The sequence below is a fragment of the Sorghum bicolor genome, chromosome 8, assembly GCF_000003195.3.
Source record: "Sorghum bicolor cultivar BTx623 chromosome 8, Sorghum_bicolor_NCBIv3, whole genome shotgun sequence".
Taxonomy (NCBI): Eukaryota; Viridiplantae; Streptophyta; class Magnoliopsida; order Poales; family Poaceae; genus Sorghum; species Sorghum bicolor.
In genome coordinates, this window is record NC_012877.2 from 33,491,056 (window position 1) to 33,511,382 (window position 20,327).

The 20,327-nt window shown below is 50.5% G+C and overlaps 1 protein-coding gene across 2 annotated transcripts in view; it reads right to left on the minus strand.

Moving 5' to 3' along the window:
• LOC8061236 (oxysterol-binding protein-related protein 1D) overlaps positions 4,904–20,327 on the minus strand; it is a 39,146-nt gene continuing 23,722 nt past the window's right edge. Inside the window, exons 7-9 of one of the 2 annotated variants that reach the window (XM_021445747.1) lie at positions 6,414–6,758; positions 5,646–5,760; positions 4,904–5,075 (exon numbers count right to left, since the gene is read on the minus strand). In XM_021445747.1, coding sequence (XP_021301422.1) covers positions 5,056–5,075; positions 5,646–5,760; positions 6,414–6,758 — 480 coding nt within the window. In that variant the 3' untranslated portion in view covers positions 4,904–5,055. Of the gene's footprint in view, positions 5,761–6,413; positions 6,759–20,327 lie in introns of both variants that reach the window. The other variant, XM_002443094.2, reaches the window with a different exon arrangement.

Genomic DNA, 20,327 nt, shown 5'->3' on the forward strand with positions numbered 1-20,327 from the left:
TCACAGCTGTTCCCTATGGATACGATATTTAAAACCTCTGGGTAAAATGTTACGGATAATCTTACTTAAATCTTATTTAAAGGAGTGCAGTTTATTTATACCAATAATGTTCTCCTCACCTTCTGGATTCACCCTCTCGATCTCGAGCGTGGCCCCGATCTCTGATGCACCTATTGCATGCACGTGCAATGAGTCAAAGATGTATGCATTCAAAGGAGTGATGGGTGCATTATATGATTACTATCACCAAAGCCTCAATGGACACTCATTTACTGAGTAAACTTCTCAACAAGTTTACACAAGAGCTCCACAAGATCTAACAAAGATACAAACTAACTACACAAACTATCAGCACTCTACACTCAGCAAGACAGCCCAAAGAACAGCTCATAACTGAAGATGTACAGATCCAGCAAACATGAATTAAGACATTCTGGAAAGCTTAAGAAATTATCTACATTTCATATTTATACACCTCAGCATGATTTACAAGTTAAACAGGTTGAATAAACAAAGTTTCAGGTTCTGTCCCAGATAAACAGAGAGCACCTATTTCTGGAACCTGACTTGGAACAGCTATAACTTTTAAACTACTGGGCCAAATGCCCCCAAAATTTAACCACAGCTAGAACACCAAGTTTACAACAACTTTTGTATAAACAAGTTTTCCAGAAAACATACTTAGCATCAAGCAATGACCAGATTTGTCCTTTGCTGTCCAGAAAAGATAATTAACCTTAAATTAATTATTTGTTAACATGGCAAAAGCATATTTAGTATCAACCAAGTGACTCATCAGAACACTCATGATACAATATTACCAGGAATCGATATGTTACTTACCAAACCATTATTCATATGGCCTTTATTAATTTATTTCCATAAAAGAGCATAATTAAGAGACACAAGCATAAGTACTCAGAAAAATCTACAAAAATTACAGGAGCATATACATGGCACCTAAACATCACCATAAAACTTTTAGGGTAATTGCACATGCCAAACTTCAGATATATAATTAACATGTGACAAGGTGCTTATTATTATAAATTAGGAAACTTAGGTTAAACAGTATCAGACAACAGATTTCAGATTATTCTTATGGTTCTACTACCATTAACACAAATCTCACCAAATGAGAGCACCAGCATAAGCATACTTTATTTATAGTGATTTATATAAGGATTAAAGCCATAAAACAAGTATAAATTACATATCAGTCATACAGTACTCCAAAAATCATGAAAGAATTATCAGAGCATAGTATTAACATACAAAGCATGCCATAAAATTTTCATCACATTTGGAGCCTTACACAGAAAGTTATGAATTTACTTTGACTAAACAAGATTAATTCCTAACAATTATTTTTCACAGAAAACATAGCAAATGTTATATTTTTAACAAAAACTATACTACTACAGGAGTGAAACAAAATTGGAATCACATCATTTGGATCTGCCAAACCCATGTTATGATTTTTCTAAAAACAACACAAAACAACTAAATACCAGAGAGAGAGAGACTGACAGAGGGACCCAACGGGTCAATGGGCCCCATATGTCAACGACTTCGAGGACAGAGTCGACTCTAGACCGCCCGAAAGCTCATCGACGGCGAGGTCTCAGCGACGGCCAAGGGCACCATCGTGCTCCCCACTCCCTTCCACGTCGATTGGTACAAGAAACCCTAACTCTACTGAACCCTAAGGACCTTACCCTTACGAATGGCGGCACAGCAGTGGTGCGCGGCTGACCACCGGTGTCCCTGACCAGAGACAGAGCGGTAGAGATTCACGCCGAGCAACAGCATGACGAGGAGAAGCCAACGGGACAAAAATGAAAGGAAATGGTGGACCAGAGAGCTCTGGCCACGACGCTAGTGACCATGGCGGAACTCCGGCGAGGTAAGCTCGCGGCGGAGAAGGCAATGCGGGCTTACCTTAGCTCGGCAGCTGCAGCCAAAACAACGACGGTAATGCGGGGAAGCTGGCGAAGCTCTGGGTGGAGTCACTCGGCTGAAAACACATCGACACGAGCGCCCGAGCTTGCCGAGGCGATGGCGGAGGGAAATGAGTGTTGACAAAGCCACCGAGGACGTTGCGGTGACCTTGTGGACGCATCTGGTGCTGACAAGTGGGACCAACGGCAACGTACGGACGCCACGAGTCCAACCATGCGGTGGCACCGACGAGCACCCTTCACTGACGCAGCCCTCATCCAGACTTAAACCTGACTAAAAATCGATTTTGTTCAACGATTAACTCCTAACTGGTTCGATGATTTTGCTGGCTATTTACTCCATGATGAAGAACTACATGAGGACTCCAACTTGGCTTAAAGATCCAAGCTTGATTTGGCCTGGATTTCAAACTATAAGCCTCCAAAGTACCCCTCGAGCAAACTGGGTGAATCCCAGACTTAGGAAAACTTCACAACCACCAAATCTGCCTTGTGGGCCACTTTAGAGCATGCTCTGCACATTTTCATGAAATGGCCCCCAAAAGAACTTTTGTTGCCCATGAAATTTGCCACAGCTTCGCTAAAGGGTGCACCAACTTGCAAAGACTCTAGCACTAATTTCATAAAGGATCTTTGAAAAACACTCTAGAGAGTCAAACTTGGTCAAACAAGGATAACTAAGACCTAGGGTCACTTTTTAGGCTAAACACTGAACATGAACATTGATCCTTAAGGCAAGATAAGCATAGATGAACTAATTACCAAGGTTAGCCAGACCCTAGCACAAGGTACACTAGATCATGAGCATATCAAGCACAAAATAGATAGAAAAGCACATAAAATGATAGGGTCCACATGGCATGATGCTCATGGAATGAAATGATGATCATGCTCATGTCATGCAAGAAAAGAATGCAACCATAACACTGGGGTGTTACAATCACCTTATGGCTATCACCACCATCACCATGATCCTTTAGGCTCCACCACTTGGCATGTACCAACCTCATCTAATCTACACACATTAAGCATAGAGGTTAGTACTTTAGGTTCCATCAATTATCTAAAACCAAACTTGCGCTTTCAATGTGAGGGGGTCACCGTCCATTTTCCACTGACTGATGATCTACAGATCTGGATGCTCCCCAAAGACAGTTACAAGGTTGATGGAGGTGAAAAGGTTAGTTGAAACATCAGTTTTCGACCCAAAGTGGATGACAGGTGGACCCAGGGATCCATGGCACGTCTTTCGACCACCCTTGGATCAAACCATCTTACAGGGATGGTGGAGATGTGTTGTCATGGCAATCAAACGGATCAATGACGTGGACAGTGCTAGGGGGTGGCAGGCGCCCCTAGGTGGCGGCGGCCGCCAGGCCACTTTACCCAGTTAGCTCTCTATCATGTCCACATGTCATCCCAACCTCAAATTTGATCATTTTTGGTATTTTCCCTACATGCAAATAAACTTCCAATGACATGTGGAACTAAGTGAATTATAAATAAAAATTCTATCATATCATGTTGATTTACCTTGTATATGGGTGAAATGTTGATGGTCAAATGGGGTGTTAACGACCATCAACAGTCAACTAGCGCCACGTGGCGTGCGACGACTAGAGGGGTCACGTGGACCACGTGGACCAGCCGAGGGCATGAGTCCACGAGTCCACCATGGACCGGTCATGGCGATGGCCATGGGAGCTGACTGAAGGTCTCTAGGACGGTGCTTCGGTGTGTGTGCTCCCATGCTAATGGCACAGGATGAGTGTGGGCAGAACAGTGGGTGCATCTAGGCGCTCGCCGGTGGTGGGGAGCAGCCGGTGGCGGTGGCGCTCGCGGCGGGATGGCTTAGCCTCACCAAAGCAAGTCCGGCGAGCTAGTGCAACGTGCAGTGGGAGAGTGGGGTTGCGTAGGGGGTATCGCCCGATCGATTACACTCGGCGAAGTCCAACGTCCAGTTTTAGTAATGGAAAGGCGATATAGGTAGAGTTTGGTGGCAGCGGAAATTTGGCGGCGGTAGACCCAAGCGCTATGAGCTAAGAGGGCAAGGGCACGAGCAATGCAAGTGAGTGGGAAGTAGGGGTAGCGGGGCGCCTTTTATAGGCGCTCAACCATAGCAGCGAGTAGGAGAGCCGCAACTCTAGGCCAACGGTGACAACGCTAGCTAGTGGCACAGAGTCATAGGGCGAGCGCGGCTTGCAAGCGGTTACGATGGCAGCGTTGCACAGACGCGCGCGAAGCGAGAGAAGTCAATGACAGCACACATGAGCTAGGCACGAGGAGGCAGATGGCGCGGTGTTGCGGCTAAAGCCATGCCGGCATGGGCACGATGTGTAGGGATGGGTACAATCTTATAGTTGGGTCGCTAACGAGTGGGGCCCACCTGTCGGTGACCTTGCCACAAGGGACCCATGTGACAATGAGAGAGGGGAAAGGGCGCAGCTGTGGCTTGGGTCACCAAGCTAGCTAGGCTAGCTGCATGAGTAGGAGAGGAAAGGCGAGTCACAACCTTTCTAACGTAGGCAGAGGCGAGGGGGGAAAGAGGGGAGGGCGTGGCCACCTATCTAGGCTAGGACGACACAAGCACGAAAAGGAGGAGGGAAAGAGGAGTCTCGACTAGGTTGGGCCGATTTGACCGTGGGCTCGAAAGGAGGGGAGAAAAATAGAGGAAAAAAATATTTTCTATTTATTAAAACAGGATTTCGGTGAATGTCTACAAAAATAATATACACGTGCGATCTAAAATCACATGAAGGCAACAGGCATTGTTTCTACCTTATATTTCTTTTTAATTTATTTTGTAAAAATCTTTCATTAGTTCCTAGAAAGTAAATATCACTACTCAAAATATTCAAACTAATTCAAATAAATTCTAAATTTCATAAATTAAAAAATAGGGTGTTATATATAACCACCGTTCTCCATATAATACTCCCAAATGAAAGTTACCAATAGTGATATGATGTACCACATCTAAACCATCAATGTAAAGCTCCAGAGTACAAACAATTCAGGTCCACTTTATACACTAATGACATGTTTGATTTAACAGGTCAATTTCGCATGAGTCCATTCGATGAAGTTTGCAGAATCAACAGGCTCCACTTGATCCTGCAAACCATACACGCCCTAAGTGAGCCACATGTTTCCGCCAACCTATTTACAATGTTGATCTAACCCACTCTCAACAGCCAAGCTAAGATTAAACCCTAACAACCTCACATAAAAATAAAATACACATTGGTCACTATGGACTAACTCCAAATTGGGCTTATGTGATGTAAATTTGATTGTAACAGTTCAAAAGTCATGTGATGATTAAAATTCCCTAAAGTCCATAAATGATACTCCACACATGGCTCAGACAGTGAGGGCGTAGCAAAGCCTACCATCCATGGACAAGACAACAAATTTAAACTAACCGCATTCCAAGACAAAATTAGTCCTGAAATTCAAAACTGAAACCTACATTTCTTCCCACTCATCCAACCCCGATCGACACAAGAAATGGGGAAACACTATGCTTTGACTTCTTGTTGCCACCATAGTTGCGTGAAATGTTTAGAGGACATACACTAGTATAACATAGGGAACTCTGATACTACTAGTATAACATAGGGAAGAAGGGTAGTTAGTGCAGCCATGTAGACAAACTATTCTGGGCAAAGATGTCCGGAATACCGTCCCAGTTCCCCTTCTCCCTCGCTTCCCAGTATCCACCCACATAGCGGTAACTGCCATCAAAATCCTTCTTAAACCACCTTGGTCTCCATCCTTTTTCTTGCAGTTGTCGAGCCTGCAAAGTATGCCATGGGAGGTAAAGCACCCGGATGAGCAAAAAGAATCCTGGTCAGGGATGAGCTTGAATACCCAACTAAGATTTTTGTTCACCACTAATGTGAATGTTTATGTAACCATTAGATTGTGCCTTGTAACATGCTGCAGTAGCAAACTGTCCATCCATCCCAACCCTCCTAATTCCGTGAAATGGAAGACTCTAGTTACCGGCTACATATCAGCAACAGGTATTTTAAATTTATTAATTAATTTCTGAGCAAGTCAGTCCATACTAAAAACTATTAATTTGATCTTCTGTTTTACCTATTCCAGGTGATCACTGATCACATCTAGTGGTACGATAATGAGCTCATTTTTTAGAAACGATAACGAACTACAGTTGTGTTGTATCAACAGATCCAGTACTGCACCAATTTTCTATTTGCTTACATGGTGATGATCAGTCCAAGACGATTCATGCTGACATAATTCAGATAGAAAAGCTTCACAACCTCAAGGGGGCATTAGACCCACATTGCATTTCCTAACAACTTTATTTATGAGATGAACAAATAAATACTATGAAGACATGTCAATTGTTATCATTACCTGACAACCTATGAAAGACACAAGACAAAAGGCCATGTCAAGTCATATATAACTGTTGGTTACCTGCCGTTGCAGTTCTTCAAGCCTAACTTTCTCTGCATTTGCCATCTCATATTCACCATTTTCCAGATGCCTTTGGTCTGGTCTCAAACGAGAATCAGTAGGAGCCAACTTGTTCAACAAATGTGGTGTCAATTCATTTAGAGAAATTGCAAAAGGAGAAAGATTGTAACGTGTCTGATTAAGAGACTTGTCTCTCTCCCATAAAAGAACTGCTTCTGACATTGGGTCATACCCCTTGGGATTAACACTTGGATCCCCAAGGACATAATACATAGCTTCATCCCATTTTCCAATTAACATAGCTACTTTTTGCCCTGTTCTATTATCTTGCACAAATCCGTGCACCTGCAGAAATGATTAGAACAATTTAAGTGTCAAAACCTATGCTTGATCAAATAGATATTCAAGTGCTTGTACAGCTGCAAATAGACTGCTGCTAACTTACAGCCTACCCTTCGATTTTGGCCTAAGTCTAACAGGGTAACCAACTAAACAACTTGGTTCACATGAATCGCGTAACTGGTTCAGAAATCAGCAAACATCACCCAACGTTCTCTATAAATATCTAGAAAGGTGCTTTAGTTTTTATTAAAACATTTAAGGCCTGTTTTCGTCATGACCACAGTAGGCAGGCAGGTTTGACAGTCCACAGCTGGTGTTCGGTTCAGTGTGTTGAAGTGTATAAGTGGATAGCCTACCTCTTCCCAACAGCTTAAGCTTTTGGGTTCATCTGGTTAGTGAAGTTGTTATGACCGGAATTCCCTATACCCACCGCAAGCCCAGCAGCGGCTGAAGGAGGGGTGCTGCGGGCGGCCAGGGGCTATAAGCCCACAATTATCTTTATTATATAATTTTATAGGGTGTCAATTATTATTGTTGAGAGAGAGTTATAAATACTTGTAAAGACTATTGAGACAGGTTTAAGTAGAAACATATTATTGTTTTTGGCTTCCTCAAGAAGTCGGGAGAAACCCTAGCCGCCCACCTCTCCTACGCCAGCTCCTTCCCTCTCACTGCGACGGCGCCGCCGCGTCGTCTCCCTCATTCGCTCAGACCTAGACAACCTCCCTCGCACCCATACAACCTACGTTCATCGTCCGGTAGGGTTAGAGATGTCTGGTCCCCCAGCCTCCACCGTTCCTCCATCGGCCTCCACCACCGCGCCGCCAGCGTCTTCTCCGCCCTTGGTCTCCGGTGCGCCAGCCTCAGGCGCCCAGCCGCTAACCCTGAAGGGTTGGCTGGGCTAGTCGGCCAGATCGCCCAGGACATGGCCGGTCTAAAGGCGGCCTGGGCGAGCTCCTAGCCACCACCACTGCCCAACCACCGTTCCAATCGGCTAGGTCCGGCGTGCCGCTTCATCTCATGCGCTGGCCATCGTCGCCATCACCGCTGCCGTCATGGGCCATGAGTGCCTGAATGCTCCAGTGTACACGATGGCCACATCCCCGACCCCGACGTTGGGTCTGTCCATGGTACCCGATTCCGACGCTTCCTACGGCGGCGTTCCACCTCTGCCCTCCACCGGCGTGTTCCACGGCGGCCTCGACGGCAACCTGCTCTACGCGGGTGCTCCGTATATTGGGCTGTCCTCGTCCTTCGGCAGCGGCGGCAACCTTGCTTTTCCGACCGAGGACCACGCCGCGGGCGCCCAGGCCGCCCCAAAATTCTACAAGCTCGAGTTCCCGACGTTCGATAGTGGGGTTGATCCTCTCAATTGGCTGAACCACTGCGAGCAATTCCTCCATGGTCAACGCGTGGTCAACGCGTGGTCAACGCACCCTGCTTTCGGATCGCACATGGCTCGCTTCGTACCACCTTTGGGGCACAGTGCAGACATGGTACTACGCGCTGGAGCAGGACGAGGGCATGCCCACGTGGGAGCACTTCCGCGAGCTGTGCCAGCTACAGTTCGGCCCTCCTGTGCAGGGTACTAGGCTGGCCGAATTGGCCCGCCTTCCGTTCCAGTCAACCGTCTAGGAGTACACGCAGCGCTACAACGCCGTGGTGTACCACGCTCACGACCTCTCCCCACGCTAGAAGGCGGAGTTGTTGTGCGTGGGCTGCCTGAGCACATAAAGGTGGATGTGGAGATCAGAAATCTGCCCGACCTTCAGACGGCTCAGTACCTGGCACGGGCCTTTGAGTGCCACGCGGCGGCTTTTCTGCCGGCACCACAGCCGCGCGGGAACCATGCTCCCAGCCAGCCACGCCCTCCTCCAGCCCCTGCAGCGGGGTACCCAGCGCCGCCTGCGACAACAACTGCGGCTGCCCCGAGGTTTCGTCGCCTCTCACCGGCCGAACAAGTTGAACGGCGCCGCCAAGGACTCTGCTATAATTGTGATGAGCCCTTCGTCCGTGGCCATGTATGTTAGGGTCTCTTCTACTTGGAATCCGGAGACTATCTTGACGACGACATCCTAGCCGACGTGGCGGTGGCGGCCTTGGGTGATGGGCCACCTGCCGACCCAGCGCCAACAGCAGCTCCGTGCGCACTCACGCTGGAGCCTGGGGCCTCTCCAACGGTCTCCCTCTACGCCCTCGCCAGGGGGCGGACCGAGAACACCATGTTACTGTCGGCCACGGTTCACGGCCATCATGTCGTCAGGCTCCTCAACTCCGGCTCCACGACTGTCGACGAAAGTTAGTCGGCGGTCTATCTTGGGGTATACCCACGTTAGTAGTTTATCCGCAGACAGGTGCGTAAGCCACAAACTCGATGGTGACGCAAGACAGACAAGGATTTTATCCAGGTTCGGCCGCCGTGTGGCGTAATATCTATGTCCTGCGTCTGGTTGTATTGATCTGAGATGTGTTGAATTTTACTAAGGGGGTCCCTTGCCTCACTTTATATAGTCCAAAGGGCAGGGTTACAAATATGGAAACTAATCCTAGTCGGTTACAATTGCCATAGATAATATGATATCAATTCCTATCTAACCGACTACAATCCTGCTTGATCTCTACATCTTGTTCCCTTGCGTGAAACTCCAAGTAGTTGGATCAAGCCTCGAACTGTCTCGTAATGGGCCAAATCTCCTGACCCAACGTAAGGGTATAGGGGTTTATACCCCCACAGCTAGTCCCCGAGCACCATGTATTGTGATGTAACACGCCGTCTTGAGCTTCATCGACCAATGAGGCTTGACGTCTCCAACCAGTAGAAAAATCGCACGAACAGTTGACAATTGACCAATGTTATCAACGAAAGAGCAAGTTATTAGAACAATGCATGGTGCTCTTGAGAAAAAAGATTTCTTTCCTGGTGAAGTGTGCCCAATTTACTTTTTGGAAGAAGTATACACTCTCAAAAAGCAAGCATATTCACCGCAAGGTGAAGTGTGCCCACTTAGTCCCGAGCCTGGTAGGTGACGTAGGCACGTGGTGCTAGGGTCTAAAGAGAAAAATCCACATAGAAATTCTGATACTGAGATGCATCGCCTGATGCATCATATCGATGTAGTCCCCGAGTTTGCTAGAAGGCGAAGTATGAGCCTTGTAGCAAGGTCCAAAATATTAAAATCATCTCTCAGTTGTATATGAGTCCAATTCATATGTAACTGAAAAGAGCAACCCCCAAGCATGGATAGTAACCATAAGCGTGCTCAGTGGCCTGCATAATCTTCGATCACGGAGTATAGACTGGTCAACCAGTCCCCGAGCATGGTTGGTAACCTTAAACGTGCTCGGTGATCGGTACAGTTCCCAATTTTGTCATGTAGACTGGTCGACCAGTCTCCGAGCACGGTTGGTAACCGTAAACGTGCTCGGTGGTCGGTATAGTCCCCGGTTTTATCATGTAGACTGGTCGATCAGTCCCCGAGCATGTTTGGTAACCATAAGCGTGCTCGGTGGTCGATACAGTCCCCGAACACTGCGCAGGTCCAGACGAGCTCTCGATCTTAATAAACCCTTCACTTGAATTTTGAGTCTTTCACATCCTTTCTTCAATTAATTCGCGACGTGACGGAGCGTCAGCCCATCTTGTCAAAGCTGTCAAAATGTCAGTCCGGCGCGTGAAAAGAAGTGCCACTGGAAACACAGCCGCCCATCACGCGAACCGAAGCAAAAGTAGTTCCAACAATCATTTAAAAAATACGGCGGATTTATTGTAACAAAAACTGGAAACTGAAACGACATTCTTGCCGCAGAAACTGCACACTTCCCTAAGATTCACGAAGTGGAAGAGGTGGTTGCCCTGTGATAAATAGCCAAAGTAGTGTACTACTAGATTTCCACCCAGCAGTCGCATACACTAGCCATTCGCCTTGTTCCTTGCGCCTTGCCAACGAGTTAGATCCAGATCACACCCATCGTAGCGAAATGGCCAAGAGTGATTAAAAAAAGAGAGCCGAAACGATGGCGAAGGAATGGAAGAAGTCCAAGTCCACCACGAAGTCCATCAACGAGCTCGTCGAGATGGGGCTTCTGCATATCCAAGATTGCTGGTGGAGTATACCACAATCTTCGTGATGGGATGAAGAATCATTATCTCAACTGCCCTTGGAACACTTCCCAATCTAAATGGTACAAGAAGTGGCTTTACATCCGGGAGGAGCCGAACAACACAACTTTCTGCGATGTTGGCTATGTACCAGAGAAGAGTCAGCTGGACGGACCGACCAGAATACACTAGGCAGGTCGAAGAACTGATGAACCTGATCGAGTGGTCGCGTCTGGATGGACCTGGCGTGGTCGGGTACTTCCTCAGTCGCCGAGTGCAGCCATGCCAGAGGAGAGTACACCCGGGGTACGAATATCAGGGGAGCCAGGACATGACCAGGATGTTGAAGGAAAACCCGGAGAAAACAGAGGTCCATCGCCGGATCAGCGAGCTCTTCAATCTCGCGGACAGCAGTTTTGTGCGGAGTGATGACCGGATGCACGTATACAAGCTTGCTCGACCAGCTCCAAAGGTAAGCAACCAGTTTGCACAATTTGCAAGTTTGTTCGTTGTCATCCTTAACCCTTGATCAATTGTTGCCACTGTCTTGCAGATTGGAGACATCGACCGAGCGTCAGTGTATGTGTCACTGGCGCCAGGCATGGAGCACCCGGCGGGAGTGGACCCGTCCATGGAGAACGCTGCTTGGTGTTATCCGTACACCAGCAGAGATGATGATGCCGACCAGGTGGCGCCGACCACCGATGATAGAATCACGGGCAAGAGACCGGCGACGGAGGGCCGTCCCGAGTAGGAGGAGCACCGACAAAGTCAGCCCAAGGTCCTTCATCCGGCCAGGGCTCAGCTTCTGGAGCCCGAGCACGAAAGCGTCGCCGGATGCTTCAAGTTCTTGATGACGACGAGGACGAAGAAGAGGCAGCCCCAGGCCTGGTCCACAGGTCGCGTAGACACCCTGAGGTAGTCCCGACGCCTAGCTCACGGCCTGCGGAAGATCCGCCCATCGCACAGGCTGCTGATAAGCAGGCGCGCCCAGATCGGCCGCAGCCAACGACGACTGTAGGACGCGCCAAACGCAGTCTTTTCCACGTTGCACAAAGCCTCCGACCTGTAAGTAAAAAACTGTTTTCCATAGTGTTAAATCTCAGGCAACTATGATTGATATTATGAAAAAATTTGTAGTGCGGCCTCCGACATTGACCCCAGCGCTGTTGGGAGTTCAGAACCATCGGAGCCACCCGTCATGGAGCAGGCCCCTGCACAGCCTGCAACCTCCCCGACTAGGGAGGAAGTCCTTGCAGGCGCCCCCCCACCGAGCAGCGCACCAGAAGAAATGGCCAGAGCTCCCTCCCCTGCTCTTATGGAGGAGCCATCCGGCCAGCCGGTGACGCCACCCGACATCCCTAACCGGGGAAAAGGCCCGATGGCCCCTTCCGCTATGGTGGGAAGGAGCACACGAGACGAGGAGGCCCAGGCGAGCTCCGAAAAGGAGGTAGAAGAGATCCAGGGGCATCCTCGTGACGGGCGCCAGCATATTTATGTCTGGCGTCAACGTGGGGATCACTGGGCTGACCACGAAGAGATCACAGAAGTCGAGGAGGCGGACAGAGTAGAGCGAGCCGCTAAGCGCCTTGTTAGTCAAGTTAAGGTAAGCGCCTTAGAATCTCAAAAATAAATGGTACGATCGTAGCTTTGTTATGAAAACATATGTGTTCGTGTGCTTGAAATTCACAGGATGTAATGAAGACGGCGAAATATCGTAAAAGATGTTTCGACCAGATTGAGGGAATCGTGGCCGAGAATAAAGCCCTGACCGGCGAAGTAGATCGGCTTCGGTTGGAGGTCGAGAAGGCCTCAATGGATAGGACTGCTCAAGAGCAGATGGCCGATCTGTCTCTGCGACTAGCCAACAAGGATAGAGAAAAAAGAGGTAATATTGGAGGAAAAGCCAACAGGCTTAGATTGATTAATTGAATAGGTAACACTGAGGGTTTACATATATTGAGAGGAGAGGGACAGCCCAAGGGGCTAGTCCAACCTGGCGCATGGCACAGGAGTCTAAGCAATGACACAGGAGCCAAGGGATTATAATAAGTGAAATATTAATTCTAACACCCCCCCCCCCCCCCGCAATCGGAGCGTCGGTGGAGCGGACGTTCAGATTGGAGCGAAATTCCATGAACACAGTAGAAGGAAGCCCCTTGGTGAAGACATCGGCGAACTGTGAGGTGGTGGGGACGTGAAGAACACGGACAGCACCAAGAGTGACACGCTGACAGACGAAGTGGAGGTCGATTTCCACGTGCTTGGTGCGCTGGTGCTGAATTGGGTTGGAGGAGAGGTAGACGACGCTGACGTTGTCGCAGTAGACGAGGATGGCAGACTTCAAAGGGTGATGCAGCTCTTGGAGAAGCTGCTGCAACCAGGAAGCTTCAGCAACGCCATTTGCAACAGCCCGATACTCGGCTTCAGCGCTGGACCGGGAGACGGTAGGTTGCCGCTTCGATGACCAGGAGATGAGGCTGCCACCGAGAAATACAGCATAGCCGGAGGTGGAGCGTCGAGTGTCAGGGCAACCAGCCCAGTCGGCATCAGTGTATACAACAAGCTGAGTTGGGGCAGTCAGATACCGAAGAATCCGTTTGGCAGCGACAAGATGAACTTCCCGGGGATCATGCATGTGAAGGCAGATTTGCTGGACAGCATATGCAATGTCAGGTCGGGTGAATGACAAGTTTTGAAGAGCACCGGCAAGGCTACGGTATGCAGTGGGGTCAGCAACGGAAGGACCGGCATCAGCAGGAACTTTGGCAAATGTATCAACAGGAGTGGTACAAGGCTTGCAGTCGCTCATCGCATGGCGAGCAAGGATGTCCAGAATGTACTGTCTTTGTGACAAAGAGAGATGGTCCTTATGGCGCTGAACAGCCACACCCAGGATGTGATGTAGAGAGCCAAGGTCCTTCATGGCGAACTCTTTCTTGAGGGCTGCAATCACACGGTGTAAGAGCTGCTCGGAGGAGGCAGTGAGAACAATATCGTCGACATAGAGAAGCAAGTAGACTGTCTCATTGTTGCGGCGAATATAAAGAGGGAGGTGTCTGACTTTGCTTCACTGAAACCTAGGGAGAGCAGATAAGAGGCAAACCGGTTGTACCATGCCCGTGGAGCCTGTTTGAGTCCATAGAGTGATTTGTTGAGCTTGCAAACATGTTCAGGGAGAGTAGGATCTGCAAAACCTATAGGTTGAGAGCAATACACCGTTTCTGACAGGGTGCCGTGGAGAAAGGCGTTCTTCACATCGAGTTGGTGAATAGGCCAGTCCAGGGAATGAGCCAAGGTAATGACAGTATGAACAGTGGCAGGCTTGACAACAGGGCTGAAAGTCTCGTCATAGTCGATGCCGGGCTGTTGGGTGAACCCACGGAGTACCCAACGAGCTTTGTATCTGTCCAGAGAACCATCAGCATGAAACTAGTGCTTGAAAATCCATTTCCCGGTGACCACATTCGCCTTGGGAGGACGAGGGACAAGATCCCAAGTGTTGTTGTCCAGGAGGGCAGCATGGTCTTCTTCCATGGCCTGACGCCAGTGAGGGTTAGCAAGGGCATCCCGACAGGAGCGCGGGATGGGTGATAGTGCCGCAGCGTGTAGAGCGAGGCGGGCTGACGATAGCCGGATTTTCCACGGGTTGCCATGCCATGAGTGTTGGCAACCGGCGGGATGGTGACCGCTCCTGTTGGAAGAGGAGGGTCGGTCTTGACGTAGTGTGGTGGAGACGGAATCATGCGGGACCGGCGAGGAGGTCCAGTAGGGGTCCCTGGTGGCAAGCTGGGAGGCCGCCGGGAGTAGACATGAACAACCGGAGGTTTGTTGAAGTGGAACGCCGGAGGGGGCTGTATAGTGGGCGCAGCCATGGGCGCCTGTACAGCCTGGGGCGCTGCCATGGGTGCCTGTGCATCCTGGGGCGCAGCCATGGGCGCCTGTACAGCTTGGGGCGCAGCCATGGGCGCCTGTGCAGCCTGGACAGAGGGGCCTACGGGGGCCGGCGAAGTGGGTTGTACAGTGGGCGCCATGGGCGCCTGTACAGGAGGTGCCTGGGAGGTGTCCAGCCGCTGGGGCGTGGAAAAACCTGGTGGAGGCGACCTGACCGCTGGTGTGCCCGAAGTAGGCACCATCGGTAAGGGCATTATAGATCTTGAGGGACCTGCAGGTGGAAGAGAAACTGGGGAGTAATCATCAGTTAGAAAGTCGAGCTCATGAGTGGGTGGTGACGGGCGACGGAGGGAAAAAGGAAATGTTGTTTCATCAAAACAACATGCCGGGATATGGTGTTGAAAATCCATGACACGACCACGCAGTCCATGCGCGACCAGGCCGGGTCGTTGAGGCGAGAGGCGTCGCTGAGGATGTGATCCTAGAGCGCGAACCGGCCGAGGATGAGGACATTGCCTCTCCACGTGGAGTAGTTGGACGCTTGGAGGTCCAGAACGATCGGAATCAAGTTCCTGATGTTCTGGAAGGCGGCGGCCTCGCTGTGCAGGCGAGCAACAGCCACAGCGTCGGAGATGGAGTGATCATCGCCGGCCATGGAGTCATCGTCGGGGATGAAGTTTGGGCGGAGGCGCTCCCAGAGAGCGGCCGCCTGCTGCTCCAAGGCGTCGGCCAGCAAGCACTCCTTCTCAAGGGCGTCAGCCGCGGCACGGACACGATCTTGAGCGGCAGCAGCAGACTTGAGGAGGTCGGCCTCCTACTGGAGTTGCTGGCTGCGCTCGGCGTTGATGGATTGCAGGGCGGCGGCCTCCTCCTCGAGTTTCTGGGCGGCGGCAGTGGCCTCATCAAGCAGCTTGGCTGCGGTGGCCGCGGTGGAGTCGGCGCCAGAGGAGGTGGCCATCGGGCGCAGCAGCCTGGTCACAGGGCGCGCGAGGGGAAGAGGCCGCGCCGGCTGGAGAGAAGGGCGGCGGTGGACGTGCGGCCACGAGGGGGCAGGCGCGCGAGGGGAAGGGGCCGCCCCGTCTGGAGAGAGGGCCGGCGGCGGCAGAGCAGAGAGACCGCGGCGACGGCGACGGGCGCGCGACCACGAGGGGGCAGGCGCGACCCGAGGCGCGCGAGGGGAAAGCGGAAGCAGAGGAACTTAAGCGGTAGATACCATATTGGAGGAAAAGCCAACAGGCTTAGATTGATTAATTGAATAGGTAACACACTAGGTTTACATATATAGAGAGAAGAGGGACAGCCAAGGTCTGGAAAGGTGTGGCCCCAGTGCTCGACCTTATCGGCCCAGAGCTTCCCGAGGACCAGCCCCGTGCGCAAAGTCTTGGTCTGATTGAAAAAGCACAACACGCATGGGGTTGGCTTCAGCAATTTGTTAAGGATGCTAGGGAATATGCCGGAGCACATGTGTAGAGTATGGTACGCGCCCACTATCCCCTGGTCGACTTGTCTCGCTTGGAGAGGGGGCACCCGAAAGAGGTAGGTCCGAAGGAGGCCGATGACGTTCGAGTCAGTCTGCTGGACTTGTCGTCAACTGTAATTGGCGACATTAATCTTTGTGGGACTTTTGTTCCGCCAAGTCAGCCAAGTTTGGATAGGGCGACCATGGAGTGGTCGGAATCGTCTACGGCAGGAGATGGACGATCGGCGCCTGCGGTCTCGACCAGTCAGGCACCGGTGGCCCCGACCTCCTCGACGGTGCCAGGGGCGCGTGCCAGCGAGCAGCTCGAGCAGCGACCACCAGCGTAGTCTGTAGTTGTAGACTAGGACTGCCCAGAGGGGCTTTTATTGTAAGCTTTGCTAAGAAAGCTTGTAATAAAGTTTAAGTTTGTAAACCATGGCTAAGCACTGTGAATGTCTTTTTAGAGTGATGTATAACTGAGTGAGGGTGGTCGACCACCCTGCTTAGTATTGTTATTAAACTTGAGTGTCGAGAACGGGAGAGGTCGCACTTGACGAGTGTTCTGCATATAAGAAGTATAGAACAAAAACTGATACTTATCATAAATCATAAGGAAAAATACATATGATATGTGCTTGTCTAAGGATAAAAACGTCGTAGCTTGTCTATATGCCAGGAATTAGGCAAGCTTGTGCCATCCGGATGGGCCAATCTGTAACAAGTGGGGCATGTGACTTTCGTGACCACGAAGGAGCCCTCCCAAGGCGTGGATAGTTTGTGCATCACTTCCTGGCTTGTCTTCCATTTCAGTACCAAATCTCTTGACCACGATAGAACGTTCCTTAACATTCCGATTATAATATCGTCGTAGGAAATTGAGATACTTGGGTGTTCGGACGTAAGAGTCTAGCCGTTGTTCCTCCGTGCAGTTGATTTCAACTTCCCTGGTCTTGTCTGCTGAAAGCTGATCGAAACACTCGACCCTCGGAGATCCGAACTTTATATCGGTAGGAAGAACCGCCTCAGACTCGTATATCATGGAGTACAAGGACACGCCCGTATTCCGACTAGGTTGTGTTCGGAGACCCCAGACCACGGTTGGCAATTCCTTAATCCATCTTCCCGCTGCTCTGTCGCTTTCTCTATACAATACCATTAGCTCGCTCGACTTGTCCGTTAGCTCTAGGATGAGCTACTGACACATACTTCACAACTATGCCTCTATCATCGCAGAAGTCACAGAATGTAGTACCGGTGAACTGAGTTCCCAAGTCTGTGATTATGCAGTTTGGGATCCCAAAAGGATGTATGACCTGATTGAGGAACTCCACAGCCTTTTCTGAAGTTGCCTTTACCAAGGGCATGTACTCGATCCATTTAGAGAACTTATCGACCAGTACGAACACAAATTTGAAATTACCAGGGGTGGACTTGAATGGCCCGATCATATCTAGACCCCAACAGGCGAACGACCAAGACGCGGGTATTGTCTGGATCTCGTGAGCTGGGACGTGAGTCTTTTTGGCGAAGAACTGACAACCCTCGCAGTGTCGTACCAGCTTTTCGACGTCAGAGACCACAGACAGCCAATAGCAATCCGCTCGGAAAGCCTTTCCGACCAACGTTCGAGAGGTCGCGTGGTTGTCGTAGGATCCAGCGTGTATGTCTTCCAGGAGTTTGACACCGTTATCTTGGGTGATACAGTTCATCAAGATTTCTGTGCCTGCATTCTTGCGCATAAATCGACCGTCGACCAGTAAATAATTTTTAGATCGCCGAATAAGGCGTTCGTTTCTATCTTGTCTTGAAGACCAGTACCGTCTGTAAGGTATTTAATGAAGGGCGTACGCCAATTAGTGCTATTGGTTATCGGAGGGGCGCCCTGAACGGTGTGGACGAACAGTGCCTCGCTGTTCTTTTTCTTGACCAGATTTTCATCGATCCTTGGCTTGACAAGATCTTGGATAAAAACGCCATGTGGGATCTGAGCCTAGGATGACCGTGATCGCTAGGGACGTTCCCAACCGTTCGTGTGTAGTAACACGAGTTAGTCGAGTAGATTCGTGACAATCAAGCGGCGTCGTCCTAGTGATCTGGCCTCGGAGAGCTTGTGATCGGCACGATCAATGGCCTCGAGCAGGTCGGAGTTGTCGACCCACTTCCCATTGTAGCGGGTAAGCGGAGGACGAGTCGTCGGCGTGGTCGACGACGTTATCGGGGCAAAGGTAACCGTAGTCGATGTGATCGGGGCCACCACCAATACTGCTCCCGACTGGATCTTGTTTTCTTCCAAAACCACGGTCGTGAGACCACCAGCGCGGGTTGTCCAGGTGATCTGGCCAACGGTGAACGTGAGGCCTTCAGTCACGGCAGCGGAAGCGGGGACAATGACCATCTTGTTCATCTGGAGAGCAGTACGCACACCCCCTACCTGGCGCACCACTGTCGATGAAAGCTAGTCGGCAGTCTACCTTGGGGTATACCCATAGTAGTAGTTTATCGGCAGACGGGTGCGCAAGCCAGAAACTCGATGGTGACGCAAGACACAGACAAGGATTTTATCTAGGTTCGGCCGCCGTGTGGCGTAATACCTACATCCTGCGTCTGATTGTATTGATCTTAGATGTGTTGAATTTTACTAAGGGGGTCCCTTACCTTTCTTTATATAGTCCAGAGGGCAGGGTTACAAATCTAGAAACTAATCCTAGTCGATTACAAATTTACAATTGTCATAGATAATATGATATAAATTCCTATTCTAACCGACTATTCTAACCGACTAGAATCCTGCTTAATCTCCACGTCTTGTTTCCTTGCGTGAAACTCCGTGTAGTTGGATCAAGCCTCGAACTATCTCGTAATGGGGCAAATCTCCTGGCCCAAGTCTAGCCGTACGGGTATAGGGGTTTATGCCCCCACAACGACGAACTTCATCAACGAGGATAACGACGACCACAGCCCCCTCGCCTCACATGCAGGTGCTGGTGGCTAACGACGACCGCGTTCCATGTGAAGGCGTCGCCCGGTAGGTCGCCCTGGCGATAGGCTCGAAGGAGTTTACTATTGACTGCTTCGGCATCTCCCTGGGCGAGTTCGGTCTCATCCTGGGGGTGGAGTTCCTTCATAGGTTGGGGCCTATTCTTTGGGATTTTGAGGACCTCTGCATGGCCTTTACGCGGGGCTCTCGAGGCATCCTATGGAAGGGCCTCGGCTCCCCCCGCGATGACATTCTGGAGCCGACGGTTCGTGCAGTCCAGGCGCTCCCAGGGCAGCCCTTCCTAGACAGTCTACTACAGCAGTTCGAGCGGGTCTTTGTTGCGTCGCATGAGCTGCAACCGGCCCGGCCCTATGACCATCGCATTCATCTACTCCCGGATACTACGCCAGTCGCCGTACGCCCCTATCGCTACAAGCAGCTGCAGAAGGATGAACTGGAACGGCAATGCGCAGAGATGCTTGTGCAAGGGATTATCCGCCCCAGCGCGTCTCCATATGCTGCGCCGGTTCTCCAGGTGCGCAAGGCAGACAAGTCATGGAGGTTCTGCATCGACTATCGCGCGCTCAACACATAGACTGCCAAGGACAAAATTCCGATACCTGTGGTTGATGAGCTCCTCGACGAACTACATGGCGCCCGCTTCTTCTCCAAGCTGGATTTACGCTCCGGCTATCACGATGTGCGGATGCACCCGGATGACATCAGCAAGACAGTGTTCCGCACTTACCAGGGGCACTACGAATTTTTGGTGATGCCTTTCGGCCCCGCCAACGCCACGGCTACCTTCAAGCACTGATGAACGACGTTCTTAGGCCATACCTCTGCAGGTTTGTGCTGGTCTTTTTCGATGACATACTGATATACAGGTCTTCCTAGGCGGAGCACTTGCACCACGTCGGGATCGTCCTCAACGCCCTCCAAGTGTTCCAAGTGTTCGTTTGGGATAGTCCTCACCGCCTGCACCTCAAGCGTTCCAAGTGTTCGTTTGGGGCCACCTCCGTCGCCTACCTCAGCCACGTCATCTCCGCCCAGGGGGTCGCCATGGACGCCGACAAGGTTGCAGCGGTCTCTTCGTGGCCTACTCTGCGTTCGGCACGGGCCCTTCGGGGCTTCCTAGGGCTC